The 19,255-nt window shown below is 38.0% G+C and overlaps 1 protein-coding gene across 10 annotated transcripts in view; it reads right to left on the bottom strand.

Annotated features, from left to right (window-relative positions):
- LOC105723934 (general transcription factor IIH subunit 2) overlaps positions 1 to 18,905 on the bottom strand; it is a 38,975-nt gene extending 20,070 nt beyond the window's left edge. For 2 of the 10 annotated variants that reach the window (XM_012462203.2, XM_064376036.1), the window contains exons 1-11: positions 18,703 to 18,885; positions 17,039 to 17,126; positions 16,042 to 16,119; positions 15,630 to 15,666; positions 15,200 to 15,286; positions 13,998 to 14,048; positions 13,262 to 13,316; positions 9,360 to 9,465; positions 3,189 to 3,279; positions 2,884 to 2,971; positions 2,139 to 2,246 (exon numbers count right to left, since the gene is read on the bottom strand). In XM_012462203.2, the coding sequence (XP_012317626.1) occupies positions 2,139 to 2,246; positions 2,884 to 2,971; positions 3,189 to 3,279; positions 9,360 to 9,465; positions 13,262 to 13,316; positions 13,998 to 14,048; positions 15,200 to 15,286; positions 15,630 to 15,666; positions 16,042 to 16,119; positions 17,039 to 17,094 (757 nt within the window). In that variant the 5' untranslated portion in view covers positions 17,095 to 17,126; positions 18,703 to 18,885. Of the gene's footprint in view, positions 1 to 2,138; positions 2,247 to 2,883; positions 2,972 to 3,188; positions 3,280 to 9,359; positions 9,466 to 11,956; positions 12,044 to 13,261; positions 13,317 to 13,997; positions 14,073 to 15,199; positions 15,287 to 15,629; positions 15,667 to 16,041; positions 16,120 to 17,038; positions 17,127 to 18,440; positions 18,674 to 18,702 lie in introns of those variants that run through there. The other 8 variants (XM_064376032.1, XM_064376033.1, XM_012462202.2 and 5 more) reach the window with 7 other exon arrangements.
- Between the last annotated feature and the right edge of the window lie 350 nt (positions 18,906 to 19,255).

The following is a 19,255-nucleotide window of genomic DNA, read 5'->3' as shown; positions in this document are numbered from 1 at the left end:
GCCTCCTGGGTTCAGGCAATTCTCCTGCCTCAGCCTCCTGAGTAGCTGGGATTACAGGCACGCGCCACCGTGCCCAGCTAATTTTTTTTTTGTATTAATAGAGACGGGGTTTCACATTGTTGACCAGGATGGTCTCGATCTCTCGACCTCGTGATCCACCCGCCTCGGCCTCCCAAAGTGCTGGGATTACAGGCTTGAGCCACCGCGCCCGGCCGCAAAAACCATTTTTAAAAAGAGTTATTCCATAAAAATTTTAAATGTATCTACATATCAAAACAAATAAATAAAAGTAAAGGCAAATAACCAACTAGAAAAATATTTGCATCAGGTAACTGAGAAAGGGTTAATATTCCTAAAGGACTCTAACAAATAAATTATAAATTTAAATAACTTTAAAGGTATAAGAAAATATATCAGTAAATCAAAAAGATTAGCCAACATAATACCCAAACTGTATTGAATGTTTACATTAAGCATTATTCTAAATGCTTCATCTGTATTAACTCAATCCTTGCAAGACACAATAAAGTAGATACTTACTGACATCATTAAACACATGAGAAGACAGTGGAAAAGAGAGGTTGACTAGTAATACAAAAGGCCAAAAAGAAAATTGAAAAGCATTCTACTTTGCTGACATTTTAAAATATATATATTAAATAAGGAGATTCTTTTTCTATTTAAAAGTTATACCTTTTTTCAATACAAATGTAATACATTTTCATCACAACATTTTTGTAAAATAGAAGAAAAATTTTTTTTTTTTTTTTTGTAAAATAGAAGAAAATTTTTTTTTTTTTTTTGAGAAGGAGTCTCACTCTATCACCAGGCTGGAGTGCAGTGGTGCGATCTCAGCTCACTGCAACCTCCACCTCCCTGGTTCAAGTAATTCTCCTGCCTCAGGCTCCTGAGTACCTGGGATCACAGGTGCATGCCACCACACCCAACTAATTTTTGTATTTATAGTAGAGACGGGGTTTCACCATGTTGGCCAGGATGGTCTTGATCTCCTGACCTCGTGATCCACCCACCTAGGCCTCCCAAAGTGCTGGGATTACAGGCGTGAAAAATTTTAAAAAAGTGATCCAAAACCAATCATTTCCCCTCCTTTGAGAAATTTGGTGTACTTCCCTGCAAGCTTTGTCTTTGCACAGTTTGTATTACACAGCTTTGATCAGACAGTACAGAGGATTTTGTAGCTTATTTTACTTCTTCTTTTTTTTTTTTTTTTTTTTGAGACAGAGGCTTGCTCTGTCGCCCAGACTGGAGTACAGTGGCGTGATCTCAGCTCACTGCAAACTCCACCTCTTGAGTTCAAGCAATTCTCCTACCTCAGCCTTCCAGGTAGCTGGGACTACAGATGCCCGCCACCATGCCCTGCTATTTTTGGTATTTTTAGTAGAGACGGGGTTTCGCCATGTTGGCCAGGGTGGTCTCAAACTCCTGACCTGAGGTGATCCACCCACCTTGGCCTCCCAAAGTGCTCGGAGTACAGGCATGAGCCACTGTACCCGGCCTTTGTAGCTTATTTTAAAAATTTCTTAATATAAGCATTTTTCTATAAACACGGTTGATACTTTTCTAGCCTTAAAAATAAAGAAAGCGGGCCGGGCGTGGTGGCTCACGCCTGTAATCCCAGCACTTTGGGAGGCCGAGGCGGGTGGATCACGAGGTCAAGAGATCGAGACCATCCTGGTCAACAAGGTGAAACCCTGTCTCTACTAAAAAAAAAAAAAATACAAAAAATTAGCTGGGCATGGTGGCGCGTGCCTGTAATCCCAGCTACTCAGGAGGCTGAGGCAGGAGAATTGCCTGAACCCAGGAGGCGGAGGTTGCAGTGAGCCGAGATCACGCAATTGCACTCCAGCCTGGGTAACAAGAGCGAAACTCCGTCTCAAAAAAAATAAAAAATAAAAAATAAATAAAGAAAGTGAACAGTGTTCTCTGGGTGACAAGACTACTGGTAGCTTTAATATGTTTCCTTTTTTTTTTTTAACTTCTCTGTGCTTTCCAAAATTGTTTCAACGAGCATATTTTTTCCTTAAAAAATTACTCAATGTTAAAATAACTTGTGCAAAAACAAAAATAGCATAGTTTGAGCTAAGATATGTATTTTTAAAAAACATAAGAACACTTACCCATACGAATAAGTGAGCATTCAGAATTTGAGCTAGCAGGAGGAGGACTAACATGATGTGTGAGTAATTCTTTGTAATGGCTTTCATCTAAAATAACATGGTATGTGCCTAGCAAGATGAAAAGAAAAAAAAAAACCAGTTTCGTAGACATAATGAAATATACGTTCTATGTAATTCTTGTAAAAGTTTTATCATCTGAAAATGTAAATTTTCAAAATAATAATTTTAGTTAAATCATCACTTTTAAAACCTTATGTAAATAATATATCTAAATCAACTTCTCTAGGAATAACTGTAATTACAATTTATTATTATTACTATTATTATTTTAACATATAAATAGAGACAGGTCTCAGTATGGTAACCAGACTGATCTCAAACTTCTGGCCTCAAGTGATTCTCCTGCCTTGGCCTACCAAAGTGTTGGAATTACAGGCATAAGCCACCATGCCTGGCTTGTAATTACAATTTAATTAAAGGCAAGTTACAAAATCTTTATAAAGTAAAACATACAGTAAAACTTCCAGTTTTCCAAGAGTTATAACACTTCCTCTAAATACTGACATAAGTACTGAAAACTCTTTGCATTTTGAGATGATTTCTTATAGAATTAATTACATATTTAAGATGACTAACCATATTTTAGACTACTTTAATAGCTCACAACAGATTAAAACATCCTAATTTAATAGATTATTTCCTACATAGTAATTATGAATAAATATTAAAGATATTAAATATATACCACCAGTTTCACGAGCAAGTACAGTGCAAACTCGAACCTCTGCAGACAATCCAATAACAGATACTCTAATTTTAGCTGCCTTTAGGGTCTTCATAAAATCCAAGTAGATAGATAGTTTTAGGAAAGAAGAAAAACATTTAAGAATTAATGTATTTGAAAAATAAAGAATGCTCTGAAAACTAGTGATAAATTCACTACATCTACCACAAAGATGGATCACACACACAAAAAATATATATATATAAATAAAATTGCTATAGAATTCTCTTTAGAGTTGTAACTTTGGTTTTGATTTTTTGGTCTACCTTGATTAGATCATAAATATTAGATGGATCACAAGTTGTAAGGCTGCTGAAGATGATTAGTACTTCTCGACTTGTATGTCCGGGCATATGTCTTAAAAGAAAGACAAAATACACTCCAATTAGATACAACAAATTACACTACCAAAAAATTTACCCAGAAAGAATAGTATACATAGGATTACACATTCAGGCTATAGCATACCTCATTTGTTTCAACAATGCAAGGAAAGGTTGTGAGCATATTTTAAATACTTTAATGTCAATTTTTCTAAAATGAGCTATGTACTTAAAAACATTATTAATTAATTCATTCAATAAACATTTACTGAACACTCTCAAGTTCTGGGGATAGAGTGATAAACAAGGTTCCCAACATCATGCAGCTTACATTCTAGTAGGTTTGTTTCATACAAAGTCTAAAGTATACACTAAGAAATACAACAACATCATATGGATAAACTTTAAACTAAAATGTGGCAATATCACATGGATCAGCTTTAAAGTGTATAAATGTGGCTTAAAAATAGTAACACACACTTCTTTTCAAACACTATATAGTAGTCCCCTCTTACCTGCAGAGGATACATTCCAAGACCCCCAGTGGATACCTGAAATCAAGGATAGTACTGAACCTTATATATACAGTCGTCCTTCAGTATCCTTGGGAGATTGATTTCAGGCCCTCCTCTGGATACCAAAATCTGCAGATGCTCAAGTCCCAGATACAAAATGGTGTAGTAGCCTGGGCGTGGTGGCTCATGCCTGTAATCCCAGCACTTTGGGAGGCTGAGGCGGGCAGATCACTTGAGGTCAAGAATTCCAGACCAGCCTGACCAACATGGAGAAACCCCGTTTCTACTAATAATACAAAAGCTAGCTGGGCATGGTGGCACATGCTATAATCCCAGCTGCTTGGGAGGCTGAGGCACAAGAATTGTTTGAACCCGGGAGGTAGAGGTTGTGGTAGGTGAGCCGAGATTGCGCCATTGCACTCCAGCCTGGGCAACAAGAGCAAGACTCCGGCTCAAAAATAAATAAATAAATAAAAGGCGTATTTGCATATAACTTATGCACAACCTCCCATACATTTTTAAGTCATCTCTAGATTATTGATAACACCTAATACGACGTATGCTATGTAAATAATTGCTATCCTCTATTGTTTAGGGAATAATGACAAGAAAAAAATGTCTATTTGTTCAGTACAGGTACAATTTTTTTCCAAATATTTTTGATATGTAGTTGATTGAATTCACAGAAGCAGAATCCAGGATTTGGAGGGCTAACTATACCATGTTTTTCCCTATACAGCATACCTTGGAGATACTGTAGGGGATACTGTAGGGCTGGTTCCAGACCACAGCAATAAAGCAAATATCACAATAAATATTTGCAAAAAAGTAAGCTGCATGAACTTTCAGGTTTCCTAGTATATATAAAAGTTCTGTTTACACTATACTGTAGTCTAATAAGTGTGCAACAGCATTATATGTAAAAAAAAAAAAAAGTACCTACCTTAACTAAAATTACTTTATTGTTAAAAATGCTAAAAATCGACTGAGCCTTCAGTGAATACTATCTTTTGTTGGTGGGAGGTCTTGCCTTGATGTTGATGGCCACTGACTGATCAGAGTGATACTTTCTGAAGGTTGAGATGGCTGTGGCAATTTCTTAAAATAAGACAAAGTAGTTTGCCACGTGCGTCAATTCTTCCTTTTATGAAAGATTTCTCTATGGCATGTAATGCTGTTTGATAGCATTTTATTCACAATAGTACCTTTCATTCCTCTGAAACCCCACTGATGCTTTACCAACTAAGTTTATGGGATATTCTTTTTTTTTTTTTTTTTTTTATGAGACAGACTCTTGCTCTGTTGCCCAGGCTGGAATGCAGTGGCATGATCACGGCTCACTGCAACCTCTGCCTCCTGGGTTCAAGCAATTCTCCTGCCTTAGCCTTCCTAGTAGCTGGGATTACAGGCATGTGCCACCACGTCCGGATAATTTTTGTATTTTTAGTAGAGGCGGGGTTTCACCATGTTGGCCAGGCTGGTCTTGAACTCCTGACCTCAAGTGATCCACCCATCTCAGCCTCCCAATGTGCTGGGGTTATAGGCTTGAGCCACCACAGCCAGCCAGTGTAGGTATTTTGACAACCTTCCATGAATGGCATTTCGAATGGCGAATCCTTTCCAGAAGATTTTCAATGTACTTTGCCCAGATCCATCTATGGCAGTCACAGCCTTATGATATGTATTTCTTAAATAATCAAGATTTGAAAGATCAAAGTATTCCTTTATCCAAGGGTTATGGAATGAATGCTGTGCTAGTAGGCATAAAAAATAACATTAATCTCCTTGTACATCTCCATTGGAGTTCTTGGGTGACTGGGTGCATTGTCAATGAGCAGTAATATTTTGAAATAAATCTTTTTTCTGAGACAGATCTCAACAATGGGCTTAAAAATATTCAGTAAGCCATGCTGTAAACAGACATCCTATCATCCAGGCTTTGTTATTCCATTTGCAGAACACAGACTGAATAGATTTAGCGTAATTCTTGAGGACTCTAGGATTTTCGGAATGGTAACAAACATTGGTGCCAACATCAAGCCACCAGCTGCATTAGCACCTAACAAGAGAGGAAGCCTATCCCATGAAGTTCTGAAACCAGGCATTCACTTTTTCTAGCTATGAAAATCCTAGACAGCATCTTCTTCCAACAGAGGGCTGTTTTATCTACATTAAAAATATGAGGTCAGGTGCAGTGGCTCACACTTGTAATCCCAGCACTTTGGGAGGCTGAGGCAGGAGGATCGCTTGAGCCCAGAAGTTCAAGACCAGCCTGAGCAACATGGTGAACCTACCTCTACAAAAAAAAAAAAAAAAAAATTAGCTGGGCATGGCATGGTGGCACATGCCTGAAGTCCCTGCTACTTGGGGAGCTGAGGTGGGAGAACAGCTTGAGCCTGGGAGTTTGAGGCTGCAGTGATCCATGATCGCACCACTACACTCTAGGCTGGGTGACAGAGAGTGAGACCCTGTCTCAAGAATAAACAACAACAATCGGCCGGGCGCGGTGGCTCAAGCCTGTAATCCCAGCACTTTGGGAGGCTGAGGCGGGTGGATCACGAGGTCAAGAGATCGAGACCATCCTGGTCAACATGGTGAAACCCCGTCTCTACTAAAAAAAATACAAAAAATTAGCTGGGCATGGTGGCGTGTGCCTGTAATCCCACCTACTCAGGAGGCTGAGGCAGGAGAATTGCCTGAACCCAGGAGGCGGAGGTTGCGGTGAGCTGAGATCGCGCCATTGCACTCCAGCCTGGGTAACGAGCGAAACTCCGTCTCAAAAAAAAAACGAATAAACGACAACAAAAAAAAAGAAAGAAAAAGAAAACGTGATATTGAGTGTAGCCATCTTCATCAATTATCTTAGCTAGATCTTCTGGATAACTTGCTGCAGCTTCTACATCAGCACTTGCTGCTTCCTCTTGCACTTAGAGATTACTTCTTTCATTAACCTCATGAGCTCAGTTCTGTTAGCTTCAAACTTTTCTTCCGCAGCTTCCTCACTGCTCTCAGCCTTCACAGAATTGAAGAGAATTAGGGCCTGGCTCTGGATTAGGATTTGACTTAATGGACTATTGTGGCTACTTTAATCTTCTATCCAGACCATTAAAACTTTCTCTGTATCAGCAATAAAGCTGTTTCACTTTCTTATCATTCATGTGTCCATTGAAGTAGCACTTTGAATTTCCATTTTTTTAAAATTTTTTTGAGACAGGATCTTGCTCTATCTACACAGGTTAGAGTATAGTAGCATAATCATAGCTCACTACAGCCTCGAACTACTGGGCTCAAACCTCCTGCCTCAGCCTCCTGAGAAGGTAGGACTACAGATGCTCGCCACTGTGCCTATTTTTGTTTGTTTGTTGTTTGGTAGAAATGGTCGGAGGGAGTCTTGTTATATTACCAGGGCTGGTCTCAAACTCATGGCCTCAGGTGATCCTCCCACCTCAGCCTCCCAAAGTGTTGCAATTACAGGTAAGAGCCACCATACCCGGCCCAGCACTTTTAATTTCCTTCAGGAACTTTACCTTTGCATTCACAATTTGACTAAGTGTTTAGCACAAGAGACATAGCTTTCAGCCTATCTTGCATTCTGACATGCCTTTCTCACTAAGCTCGATCATTTCTAGCTATTGATTTAAAGCGAGACATGCAACTCCTCCTTTCTCTTGAACACTTAGAGGCCACTGTAGGGTTATTGGTGTAATTCCAATATTTTTGTGTCTTAGGGGATAGGGAGGCCCAGAGGGAGGGAGACTGGGAAATGGCCAGTTGGTAGAACAGTCAGAACACACATAACACTTATCAATTATGTCTGTTGTCTTATATGGGCCCAGTTTGTGGTGCCCTAAAATAATTACAATAGTAACATCAAAGATCACTGATCACAGATCACTGTAACAGATATAACAATAATTTACAAAGCTTGAAATATTCCAAGAACTACCAAGTGTGATATAGAGGCATGACGTGAGCACACACTGTTAAAAAAAATAGCACCAACGGACTTGCTCAACACAGAGTTGTCATAAACTGTCAGTTTGTAAAAAAAAAAAAAAAACTTATCTGAGAAGTCTAATAAAGCAAAGTACAACCAAAGGAGGTGTGCCTGTACATAAACACCTATGATTAATGTATAAATCAGGTACAGTAAGAGATGAACAACAATAACTAAATAGAACAATTAAAATAATATGCCAGCATCACTACTCCTGCACATTGGGGTCATTATTAAGTAAAATAACACAAACACTGCAATAGTTTGACAGTCAGTAATAATAGTTAATCTGATGACTTAGGCCGTTACATGGGTGGGCAGCATATACAGTATGGATCTGCAGGAGCAAGGGACGATTCACGTCCTGGGCAGGGCAGAGAGGTAAGGTGTAGGATTTCATCATACTACCCAGAATGGCATGCAACTTAAACCTTATGAATTATTTATTACTAAAATTTTCAGTATTTTTCAGACCAAGAGTAACTAAAACTATGGAAAGTGAAACCGCAGATAAGGGGGGATTACTGTAATTTAACCTTATAGTAATTCAGAGTCATAATAATCATAAACATTAATCTTGTATGCCATTTAACTAAAATGATAGCTTGTGGATTTGTGGTGACCAGTTTTCACTTATACTAATTAGTGGTTTCTATGCTTTCTGCAGCAAGTTTATCAGTTAGTTATTGCTTTTCTGTTTATATTTTCTTTGTTATTTTCTCAGCTCTTACTGGTAGACCCTGCTACTGTACTTACCTCTATTACATGTGTTACCTCATTCTCATCCACTTCAAAACTATCTATCATGTAAAGGTATAAGGTCTGAGCCAGGGCAGACTATCCAGAGATAAAATACATAAGCTTTAGGGAGGCTGAGGCGGATGGATCGCTTGAGGTCAGGAGTTCAAGACCAGCCTGGCCAACATGGTGAAACTCTATCTGTACTGAAAATACAAAAATTAGCTGGGCATGGTGGCACACACCTGTAATCCCAGCTACTAGGGAGGCTGAGGCACAAGAATCACTTGAACTCAGAAGGTGGAGGTTATAGTGAGCTGAGATCGTGCCACTGCACTCCCGCCTGGGTGACAGAACAAGGCTCTGTCTAAAAAAAAAACACATGAGCTTTAACTATACCAAGTATTTCCTTTGGGGTCTTAGCTTTATTCCATATAGCTGAACTTGCCATGCAAGAGTGCTATTAATTTATAGGTATATTAGGTTGGTTCAAAAGTAATTGTGGTTTTGACCATTACTTTCAAAATAAATTAATAAATGTTAATAAAGGTACAACCAACTTACAATTATTATACTACACTAAATCTCATTTTAATAAAATTTTTTTCAACATATTTCTTTTGTACTATTGATACTGCACAGTTTTAAATTATACTTTTATAAAACCTTTAACAATATCCTACTAACATGTAAAATAAAAATTACCAACCAACACCATATTAAACATCATAAATGACATTACATATTTTTCCTACTTAACAATTTTGTTATAGCTGGGTTTATGGGCCCCATATTAACACATCATTTTAACTTAACTCATTTAAAAAACTTCTAAAACAATTATAAAAAATGTATAATACTAACTTTAGAGTTTGCATAGCCATGCTTAAGGAATTATAAAGAGATGGCTCTCCATGGCAGGTCATATCCACAGCTTTCTTCAAAGATGTTATATGTTTTCTTGGGTTTCCTAAAATAAAAGTAATCTTTTAATAAAATCCTATATATTATAAATACAAATAATCTCCTTATAGACTAGCATATTTTAAAATAATATTAATCTAGAGTGCATTTTTACTCTTAATATTTCCATATTTCATCATTTTTAAGACCAATACATTTTCACATTTTAACATCTCTGAAATTAGCACGTGTTTAACAATCACTGGTAGCCAGCAGCACTTGTAATATAGTTATCTTTGCCTGCTCATATGTGAACCTACAAAGAAGTCTTCATATGCTATTGCTTCAACTGCATTATGTACATTGTCCTCTTTATAGTGAGTTTAACTGCCATTCAAAATGTTTTTTAGGGCCGGACGTGGTGGCTCATGCCTGTGATCCCAGCACTTAGGGAGGCCAAGGTGGTCAGATCACCTGAAGTCAGGAGTTCGAGACCAGCCTGGTCAACATGGCAAAACCCCATCTCTACTGAAAATACAAAATTAGCCGGGCATTATGGCGCATGCCAGTAATCCCAGCAACTTGGGAAGCTGAGGCAGGAGAATCACTTGAACCCAGGAACGGGAGGTTGCAGTGAGTCGAGATTGCACCATTGCACTCCAGTCTAGGCAACGAGAGCGAAACTCTGTCTCAAAAACAAACAAACAATAAAATGCTTTTAGATAGGTTGTTAATACAAAAGCCTATATTTTTATGTAGAAAGGTGTGGAACACAGCAGTGAGGCATAAATTTATTATCAATGAAGCAAATATTCATTAATGAAAGAATGTATGCAATTCTGTATTTTTCTTGAGGTAAGAAATTAAGAGCTTTACAAGACTTAAGAAAGGAACATTCCCACAAAGAGACAAAGCTGTGTTATCTGCTCCTACCAAACAGCATCTGAAAAGACTGTCTATCTTATACCAAGCAATTCAAATGAAGGGGGGAAAAGCTGCCAAATTCTTTTTTTTTCTTTTTAATATAAAAATTTTTTATAGATAGGATATGGCTCCGTTGCCCAGGCTGGAGGACAATGGGGCGATCTTGGCTCACTGCAACCTCTACCTCCCAGGCTCAAATCATCCTCCCACCTCAACCTCTCAAGTAGCTGGGACTACAGGTGCCCGCCACCATACCTGGCTAAATTTTTTTGTATATTTTTGGTAGAGACGGGGTTTTGCCATGTTGTCCAGGCTAGTCCTGAACTCCTGGGATCAAGCAATCCTCCTGTCTCAGCCTCCCAAAGTGCTGCGATTACAGATGTAAGCTACCACGCCAGGCCCCCAAAGTGACAGACAGTCAAATTACCAAGAAGCTAGTACAACCAATTCATATATCATTTGATATTGTGTTAAAATTTAACTACCAGGACTTTTTCTTCTTAATGGCCCATAAAAATATCTTATAATTGATGGAATCTGAGGTTCAATGAAATATAGTATTCTGTAAACATTTTCCATTTCAGCACTGTCTTTGTATCAATCAATAATCTAAGTATCATTAAATTGGTTTTATCATACAATATAATTACAATATAATTCATCAAAGTACTTCTACACTATTAAACATTCAATTTCTAATCTGTCACTATTATACATAATGTTGCAAAGAATATCTATGTAGAGTGATCATTCTCCTTCCATAACATTTCCTAAATATAATTTCAGGAGCAATTTTTATGCTTTTCTAAAAAATATTAAAGTAATTTATAAGACTATCAGCACTATAAATAACAGTTTCTCTGTGGTTCCACAAGCAACACATTGCTTTTGAAACTTATTTTTGCTCATTTAAAATATATTAAATAATAAAATACCATGGAATTGGGTGGAGTTTTTTTTGGATCACTAGTTTCTCTTATTTAATTTCTGGTTTTTTATTTTTTTTCTGTGTGAATTATGTCTTCTTTGTCTATTCAACAACTTCGAGCTCCCTAGAGTTTTTATTCATCTGAATAAGTTTTAAAATACTAACCATTTGTAATATTTAATATTTATTGCAAGTATTTTAGATTCATAAATTTTAGAGATGAAAAGTACCTTGCTAAGTCCAAATCCCACATTTTATAAGTGAGAAAATTAATCTAAACTAGTGAAATGATTGGCCCAAAGACATATGTCTACTTAACTACAGAACCAGCAGCACTCAAACCTAGATCTGGCTATCTACTTACTTTCCTACCATATCATACAAAATGATTTTTAATCTCCCACTATGTTACGGGTATAAGAAAAAAAGCACACCACAATAGTGTCAGCGTGGTTTAAAAAAGGTGCCTTCAGAGGCCGTCAGAATCTCCAGAGAATTTTTCATCTTTATACATATGACTTCACTAACATCCATAGAAAACTGCTGAGGCTGGGCATGGTGGTTCACAACTATAATCCCAGCACTTTGGGAGGCTGAGGCGGGTGGATCACCTAAGGTCAGGAGTTCCACATCAGCCTGACAAAAACATGATGAAATCCCATCTCTACTAAAAATACAAAAATTAGCTGGGCATGGCAGCACACACCTGTAATCCCAGCTCCTCGGGGAGCTGAGGCAGGAGAATCACTTGAATCACTTTACCCTGGGAGGCAGAGATTGCAGTGAGCCATTGTACTCCAGCCTGGGAAACAGAGTAAGAGACTTCTTGCTTTTGGCGGGGGTGGGGGTGGGGGGCGTGGGGAAAGAAAGTAAAAGAAAACTGCAGGTTATTTGGAGTAAGTAAACTGAGAGGAAGGAAGACTGACCCTATATACCTACCTTGGAGGAACCATCCTTCTCCCACTATATAACAACCCTGCTTAGTTCATGTGGTGTTGACCCTACTTCTATCCTGCTCTGGGCATAGGCAGGTAATCCAAGCACACAAACAAAATACTTCATTCCTTGGTCACTTTGTTCATGGATGGGCAGATCATAAGTCAGGCCAATCGGAGTCCTCCCTAGACTTGTGCTGAAGCCATAGGCTACTGGTACCATGTAGACTGGGACTATTAAGAGACATCTTTTCAAATTCCAGAAAATCTATCAGAGGATGAAGCCAGACAAAGCCAGGACCCCAACATATGCAGCAACTATATATGAAATCAGCCTACCTTTGAGCATAAGCCAAAAGTTGTCCTTCTGCACTTAAGCTAGTTTGACATTCTTTTGGTTACTTACAACTAAGTTTCTTGGATCACTCCAGGCCAATGTACATTTGACTCCTCACAGTCATAATGAAAAACTATTGATGAAGAAAGTAGTCATTTCCCTTATGTGTGTTGACAAAGATAAAAGGTTGAGAACCATTTTTAAGGGATAGTGTATTTCACGGAAAATAAAATAGAATCAGTGTTGCTAATTTATAACAGTACATATACCAAAGCAAATAAAAACTGCCATTACTATCTTTTGAAACTAAAATTCAGTTAGGTATGTCATGGAAGCAGAAAAATTGATTCATTAGCAATTGCTATAGTTCAGTTTTTGTGTGTTTTCTTTTTTAAATTAGATGCTTAACTTTTTAAGAATGTAATTTTAAGATTAACTGGATTTTATAAATGGTTACAATAATTATATTTTAATATTTTCAGGATAAGCACATATCGATTTTAAATAAAAACATTTATATTCAGTGTAATATTATTTACCACTATGCAGAATTCAATTTAAAATAGTTAACCTTATATCCTAAGAATATAATGGCGGGGAAGATGTTATTAAATTGTTTCACCTAGAGAGCACAAAGGAAGCCTTCACATTACTTATTAAGCAGCCATAGAAACAGAGTTATGAGGTTGGGTAAATAAAGCAAAGTCCTTGAGTCCTGTAAAGGTAATTTTATGCATACCTGAGAGTTCAGTCAGTTTTTCAGCTCTTTTACTCTTAGTTACAATTATTCCAATCTTGAAATAAAAACAAAAATTATTATTAATATAATAAGTTATTTCCTCCCAATAAGAATACATATAACTATTCCTGTAGATAATATTGGGGCAGAAAAAAAAGAATTTATATAGCTAAAATAAGCTAGTAACACAAAAGTAAGAAGCAACATGTGAGAAACTTTTTCTCATTGTGTTTTTGGCAAATAAATTTAGCTATGAGTTCACTGTACGTTGTTTAACTTTTAGAGTTACTATGCTTTTCATTGATAAGTATGCCAGAAACTGGTTAAACAATCTGGGTAATTCACAAAATACATGTCCAATTTTTAAAAAATAAATTACGGCCAGGCGCGGTGGCTCACGCCTGTAATCTCAGCACTTTGGGAGGCCGAGGCGTGCGGATCACGAGGTCAAGAGATCGAGACCGTCCTGGCCAACATGGTGAAACCCTGACTCTACTAAAATATACAAAAATTAGCTGGGTGTGGTGGCGCACGCCTGTAGTCCCAGCTACTCGGGAGGCTGAGGCGGTAGAATTGCTTGAACCCAGGAGGCGGAGGTTGCAGTGAGCCGAGATCAGCCCACTGCACTCCAGCCTGGCGACAGAGCGAGAGTCCATCTCAAAATAAATAAATAAATAAATAACATTTGGCAGCAAAATAGGAATCTAATTCTGAATTCTATCACTGATATACGTACCTGACTAATAGGATTTTGATCAAAATATTCCTCTACAAAGTATTCCAACAACTGTTTAAACAAAAAAAAGACATACTAGATAAAGGCAAAATAACAACCGTATAAAACATGTCCAATTGATGTTTGTGAAACCTGTTTATCAAGCCTCATTTCTCATGACTTTTAAACATAACAGATTTTCTTTCTTTTTTTTTTTTAAAGATGGGGTTTCACCATGTTGGTCAGGCTGGTCTCAAACTCCTGACCTCAGGTGATCCGCCCACCTTGGCCTCCAAAATGCTCGGATTACAGGCGTGAGCCACCACGCCCGGCAAACTTACAGATTTTCAAACTATGTTAATAAAAATATTAAATAATAAAAACCTTAATTTGAAATGGTGGGTGATAAGATAGGTTTGAGCTAGGTTTTAAAAGGTGGAACCATTTGGATGTGCCAGAAAAAAATTTAAACAAGGGAAAGATCCAATGAAGAGAGATGGGAGAATGAGCAGAACTGAGAACAGGTTTTGTTGAATTAGGAATAATATGAATGTGGGCCGGGCGCGGTGGCTCAAGCCTGTAATCCCAGCACTTTGGGAGGCCGAGGCGGGTGGATCACGAGGTCGAGAGATCGAGACCATCCTGGTCAACATTGTGAAACCCCGTCTCTATTAATACAAAAAAATTAGCTGGGCACGGTGGCGCGTGCCTGTAATCCCAGCTACTCAGGAGGCTGAGGCAGGAGAATTGCCTGAACCCAGGAGGCGGAGGTTGCGGTGAGCCGAGATCGCGCCATTGCACTCCAGCCTGGGTAACAAGAGCGAGACTCCGTCTCAAAAAAAAAAAAAAAAAAAAAAAAAAAAGGAATAATATGAATGTGCTTGTAATCTGAGGAGAAAGATTTAAGTAAGGCAAAGGAGAATGAAGATTCAATAAAGAAAAGGAATAACTGACAAAGCAAGATCCTGATGTGGGGTGGGAGGATAGAAATTAAAAATACAAATAATTAGCTATGTTGGTTTATAATTTCTTTAAATGACCTGGTAGTACTTCTACCTAGCTATCATTAGTATTAACTAAAACTACAAAGCAAAAAAAAATTTTTTTTAATTGCATTCTTCAAAAATATCCTTTAGAATCCAGTGTTCTTCCCCACTTTTTTAGTAAAAATTAAATTGATTTTAGTACAAATTTAAATGATTTAGTATAAATTTAAATTTTACCTTTAAAGTACATGTCAGTCTATTAGGCTTTAAATCTTGGTCTTCCATTGTTCTTGATCCATCTACTACCACATAAAGGTGACGCATCTACCAGAAAAAAGAAAGGGCCAATTTCAAGTACTTGTTTTGTTTTGTAGAAACTGGGTCTCACTTTGTTGCCCAGGCTGGTTTCAAACCCCTGGGCTCAAAAAATCCTCCCACCTTGGCCTCCCAAAGTGCTGGGATTATTAGGTGTGAGCCACTGTGCTCACACCTCAAGTGCCATTTTGACTAGTAAAAATGACATTTAATAATTATATATTCTATGCATATATTTTTAATGTATTACTTAGAAAAGTTTGTTGTTTTGCTATTGTTTTTTCTAGTAAGCTAGAATGTTTCTCTAACCCAAATTAGTTCTGTACTAGTAAAAGAAAAAATAATGACATACCATTCCAAGTCGAACTTGTCCATGGTGCTCAAATATTCTGTTAAAATTATACAGACATTTTAATGGAATTCCATATACTATCCCCTACACAAAAAAATAAACACAACTTTCCAATTGACCTGCTTTTTCTTTTTTTCTAATTCTGATTAAGAATGTCGTAATGTGCATTTTTTAGTGGAGTAAATGATTAACTTATGGAATACACATAATTATAGGTATTATAGATAGTCTCTAAAGACCATTTTCCTGCTGAGGCAAGGGTAGGTGGCTAGTTCTTTCCCCATGGTCAGAAGGCAACAGGTCAGCTCCCTGAAACACAGCTGAAATGAAGTACTGAGGAGTGTTTATAGCTAGAAAGGCTTAAAATGAATATATTTTACCTTTTTAACACACATGGGAAGAGGTTACATACCTTTTTCTCTTTGCCTTAAATAGAATGTCTTCTATTGTAGCTTTAAGTGATCCAGATTCATCTTCTTTAAGAATCTCCCTATAAGTCATAATTATTTGTTTGAAAAGATAAGCTAAAATGATTACTAGCCCAAATGAAATGAAAATATATCTCCACATAAAGATTTACACATGAGTACTCATGGCTGCATTTTCCTAACGGCCAAAAACTGTAAAGAATCTAAATATCCACAGACTAGTGAAAGGATAAACAATAATGTGGCATAACTATAGATGGGAATACTATTCAGCAATAAAAAATGAAGTATTAATACACGCTGCAACATGGATAAGTCTTGAAAATAGGTGAAAGTCAGCCACAACAGACCACTTATTACAGTCATGCAGTGCTTACTGACAGGGATACATTCCGAGAAATGCATTGTTAGGCAATTTCATCATTGTGTGAATATCATAGGGTATACTTACACAAACCCAGATGGTATAGCCTATCCCACGCCTAGGCTACAAACCTGTACAGCACGTTACTATACTGAATATCTGAGACAACTGTAACACAATGGTCAGTATTTATATATCTAAACATACATAGAAAAGGCACAGTAAAAATACAGTATTATATCATGGGACCACTGTCATTTACTCGGTCTTTGACCAAAACATCATTATGCGGCACATGACTGTATATGGTCACATTTTTGTGAAATGTCCAGAAAAAATTAAATTTAGAGACAAAAAAGTAGATTAATGATTGCCTAAGGATGGAATTAGGAATGAAATTAATTGTAAATGGATATGAAGGATCTTACTGGAGTGGTTAAAATGTTCTAGAACTGGTTTATGGTGATGGCTGCAGAGCTCAGTAAATTTTCTATTAATAAAATTACTGAATTGTATATTGGAAATGGGTAATTTTAACATATGTAAAATATATGTTAATAAAGTTGTTAAAAAAAAAAGACAACATCTAAAAGACAGAGCAATAATGCTCTCCTTACCATGTTCTTTCATAGCCTCCTTCCCATCGCTTAGTTCTTTCAGGTTCTTCATCCATTTTTTTAAAAATGTATTTTATTATTCAATAATCTGTAAAAACCATTAGAATGTAAGTTATCTAAAGATGTTTGTTACAAAATGCATCTAATTAAATTAGAAAATTAGACACATACATAAAGTAAAAAAAAAAATCAGAATGCCAGGTCATCTTATTCTTTGTATTTTACTCAATAATTGTCATTAGATAAAAATCCTTATAGAATTCCATTTCTCATTTCCAAGAAATAATATGAACACTTATACACACACTTGGCACCAATAAAAATAAGCATCTTTTTACAATTTGTAAAGGAACAAAAATGCTTTATAAATTCGTCACATGACAAACTGTAGAATTGTTAGGAGTATGGGTGTAGCTGAATAAGATTAGATACAACTAATTATTATAGCTGAGTGAAATATGTGATTCGCTGCACTATTTCTCCATCTTTGTGTATGTCTAAATTTTCTCAAAATCAAAAGTTTTTAAATGACATTATTTATAAATGGGTAAATGCTATGGCTCATAATTCTTAAAAGAAAAAGACAAAATTAAACATAGTTCTTTGAGACATCTCCAAACTGCTTTCCATAGTAGCTGAACTAATTTACATTCCTACCAACAGTGGAGGAGCATTCCCTTTTCTCCACAACCTTGCCAACATCTGTTATTTTTTGACTTTTGATGACACTCATTCTGACTGGTGGTGAGATGGTTTTGTGGTTTTGATTTGCATTGTGGTTTTGGTTTGCATTTCTCTAACGATCAGTAATGTTGAGCATTTTTTCATATATTTGTTGGCTACATGTATGTCGATCCAACAATCCGATTACTTTCTAGTAGAGATGGGAAAAGTCTCTAAAGTGCTGGGATTACAGGCGTGGCAATGTTCTCAATGTTTTTAAAATTAAATTATTGGCAGGACACAGTGGCTCAAACCTGTAATCCCAGCAATTTGGGAGGCCAAGGCAAAAGGATCACTTGAGTTCAGGAGTTCCAGACCAGCCTGGGCAATAAAGTGAGACCTCGTCTCTACAAAACATCAAAAAATTAGCTGGGCGAGGTGGCAAGGGCTTTTAGTCCCAGCTACTTGGGAGGGTAAAGCGGGAGGGTGGCTTGAGCCCAGGAGAGTCGCTGCAGTGAGTCGTGTTCACTACTGCACTCCAGACTGGGTGACAGAGGGAGACCCTGTCTCTAAATAAATAAATAAACAAAAATAGAAACTGAGAGACTTTCGGCTGATCACATCAAAGGACTACATATAAAATCAGTGGTCTGTTTCCTAGAATCCAACCCCAGGCAATCCACATTCCTCAGCATAGGCCTACTGGTGTGATTCCCGTTATATGAGCTCGGAATGTTACCTGCAGACAAATGAGAGCACCAAACATGGCGATGTAAGAAGCTTTTCCCCACATCTTACCCTACCAAGTACTATGAAACTGGCAAGGGTCATTATTGTCCTTATTTTTCAGGTATGGGATTCAGGGTCAGAGGTTGGTCACTCTCTCAATCGGGTCACAAACTCGAACCCCGAATCATCATTTCTAAAAGTCGCGCTTTTATTTAGGGAGGGAGGGCCTGCAGCCTCCAATGCTGCTGGGCGGCTCCCCAGTCGAAAGTTACCTTCCTCTGCCTTCACACGCTCCCTGACATCCACCTTTCCTACAAACCCAGGCAGGGCAATTCAGCCTCTGTTCTCTGCCACGAAAACCCTCCTAGCCGCCTAGCTAGCCAGATGGCCTGCCCCACCTCTCCGCCTCACAGACTTCCACCCGTGGACTCACCGGCCCCGCTGGAAGGAAGCTCAGCCGGAAGCTCCGCCCCGCTGCTTTAGGTGCGACCCCCGAAGTCCTTCCGCCGCGCGCTGCGGCCAAGCCGAAACGTTCCGGATGTTGCACGGAGCGGGGCGCTCGGGTGCGGGGCTTGTCCGGCGCTGACGTGGGGCGCGAAAAGGGACCGCCTTCCAGCTGGAATTCACAGAGAACCATAAAGAGTGATCGCCATTCGTTCTCGGAAGATCGAAGGCTCTGCAGCCGTCGACCTGGGTTCTGAGGAGCTCGATCTAGTTTTTCTAGTTATAATAGGTTGGGATGAAGGACCCTGGCCATAGAAGCAAGGCTAGAGTTATCCTTGATTCCTGCTGTGTATTTCAGGACTCCTCCGTTGCTCTTGCTGT

Source organism: Aotus nancymaae, unplaced genomic scaffold (genome assembly GCF_030222135.1).
Source record: "Aotus nancymaae isolate 86718 unplaced genomic scaffold, 86718_ANA_hifiasm-v0.15.2.pri h1tg000014l, whole genome shotgun sequence".
NCBI lineage: Eukaryota > Metazoa > Chordata > Mammalia > Primates > Aotidae > Aotus > Aotus nancymaae.
The sequence above is the reverse complement of the archived record's forward strand: the minus strand, read 5'-3'. Positions and strand labels throughout refer to the sequence as shown.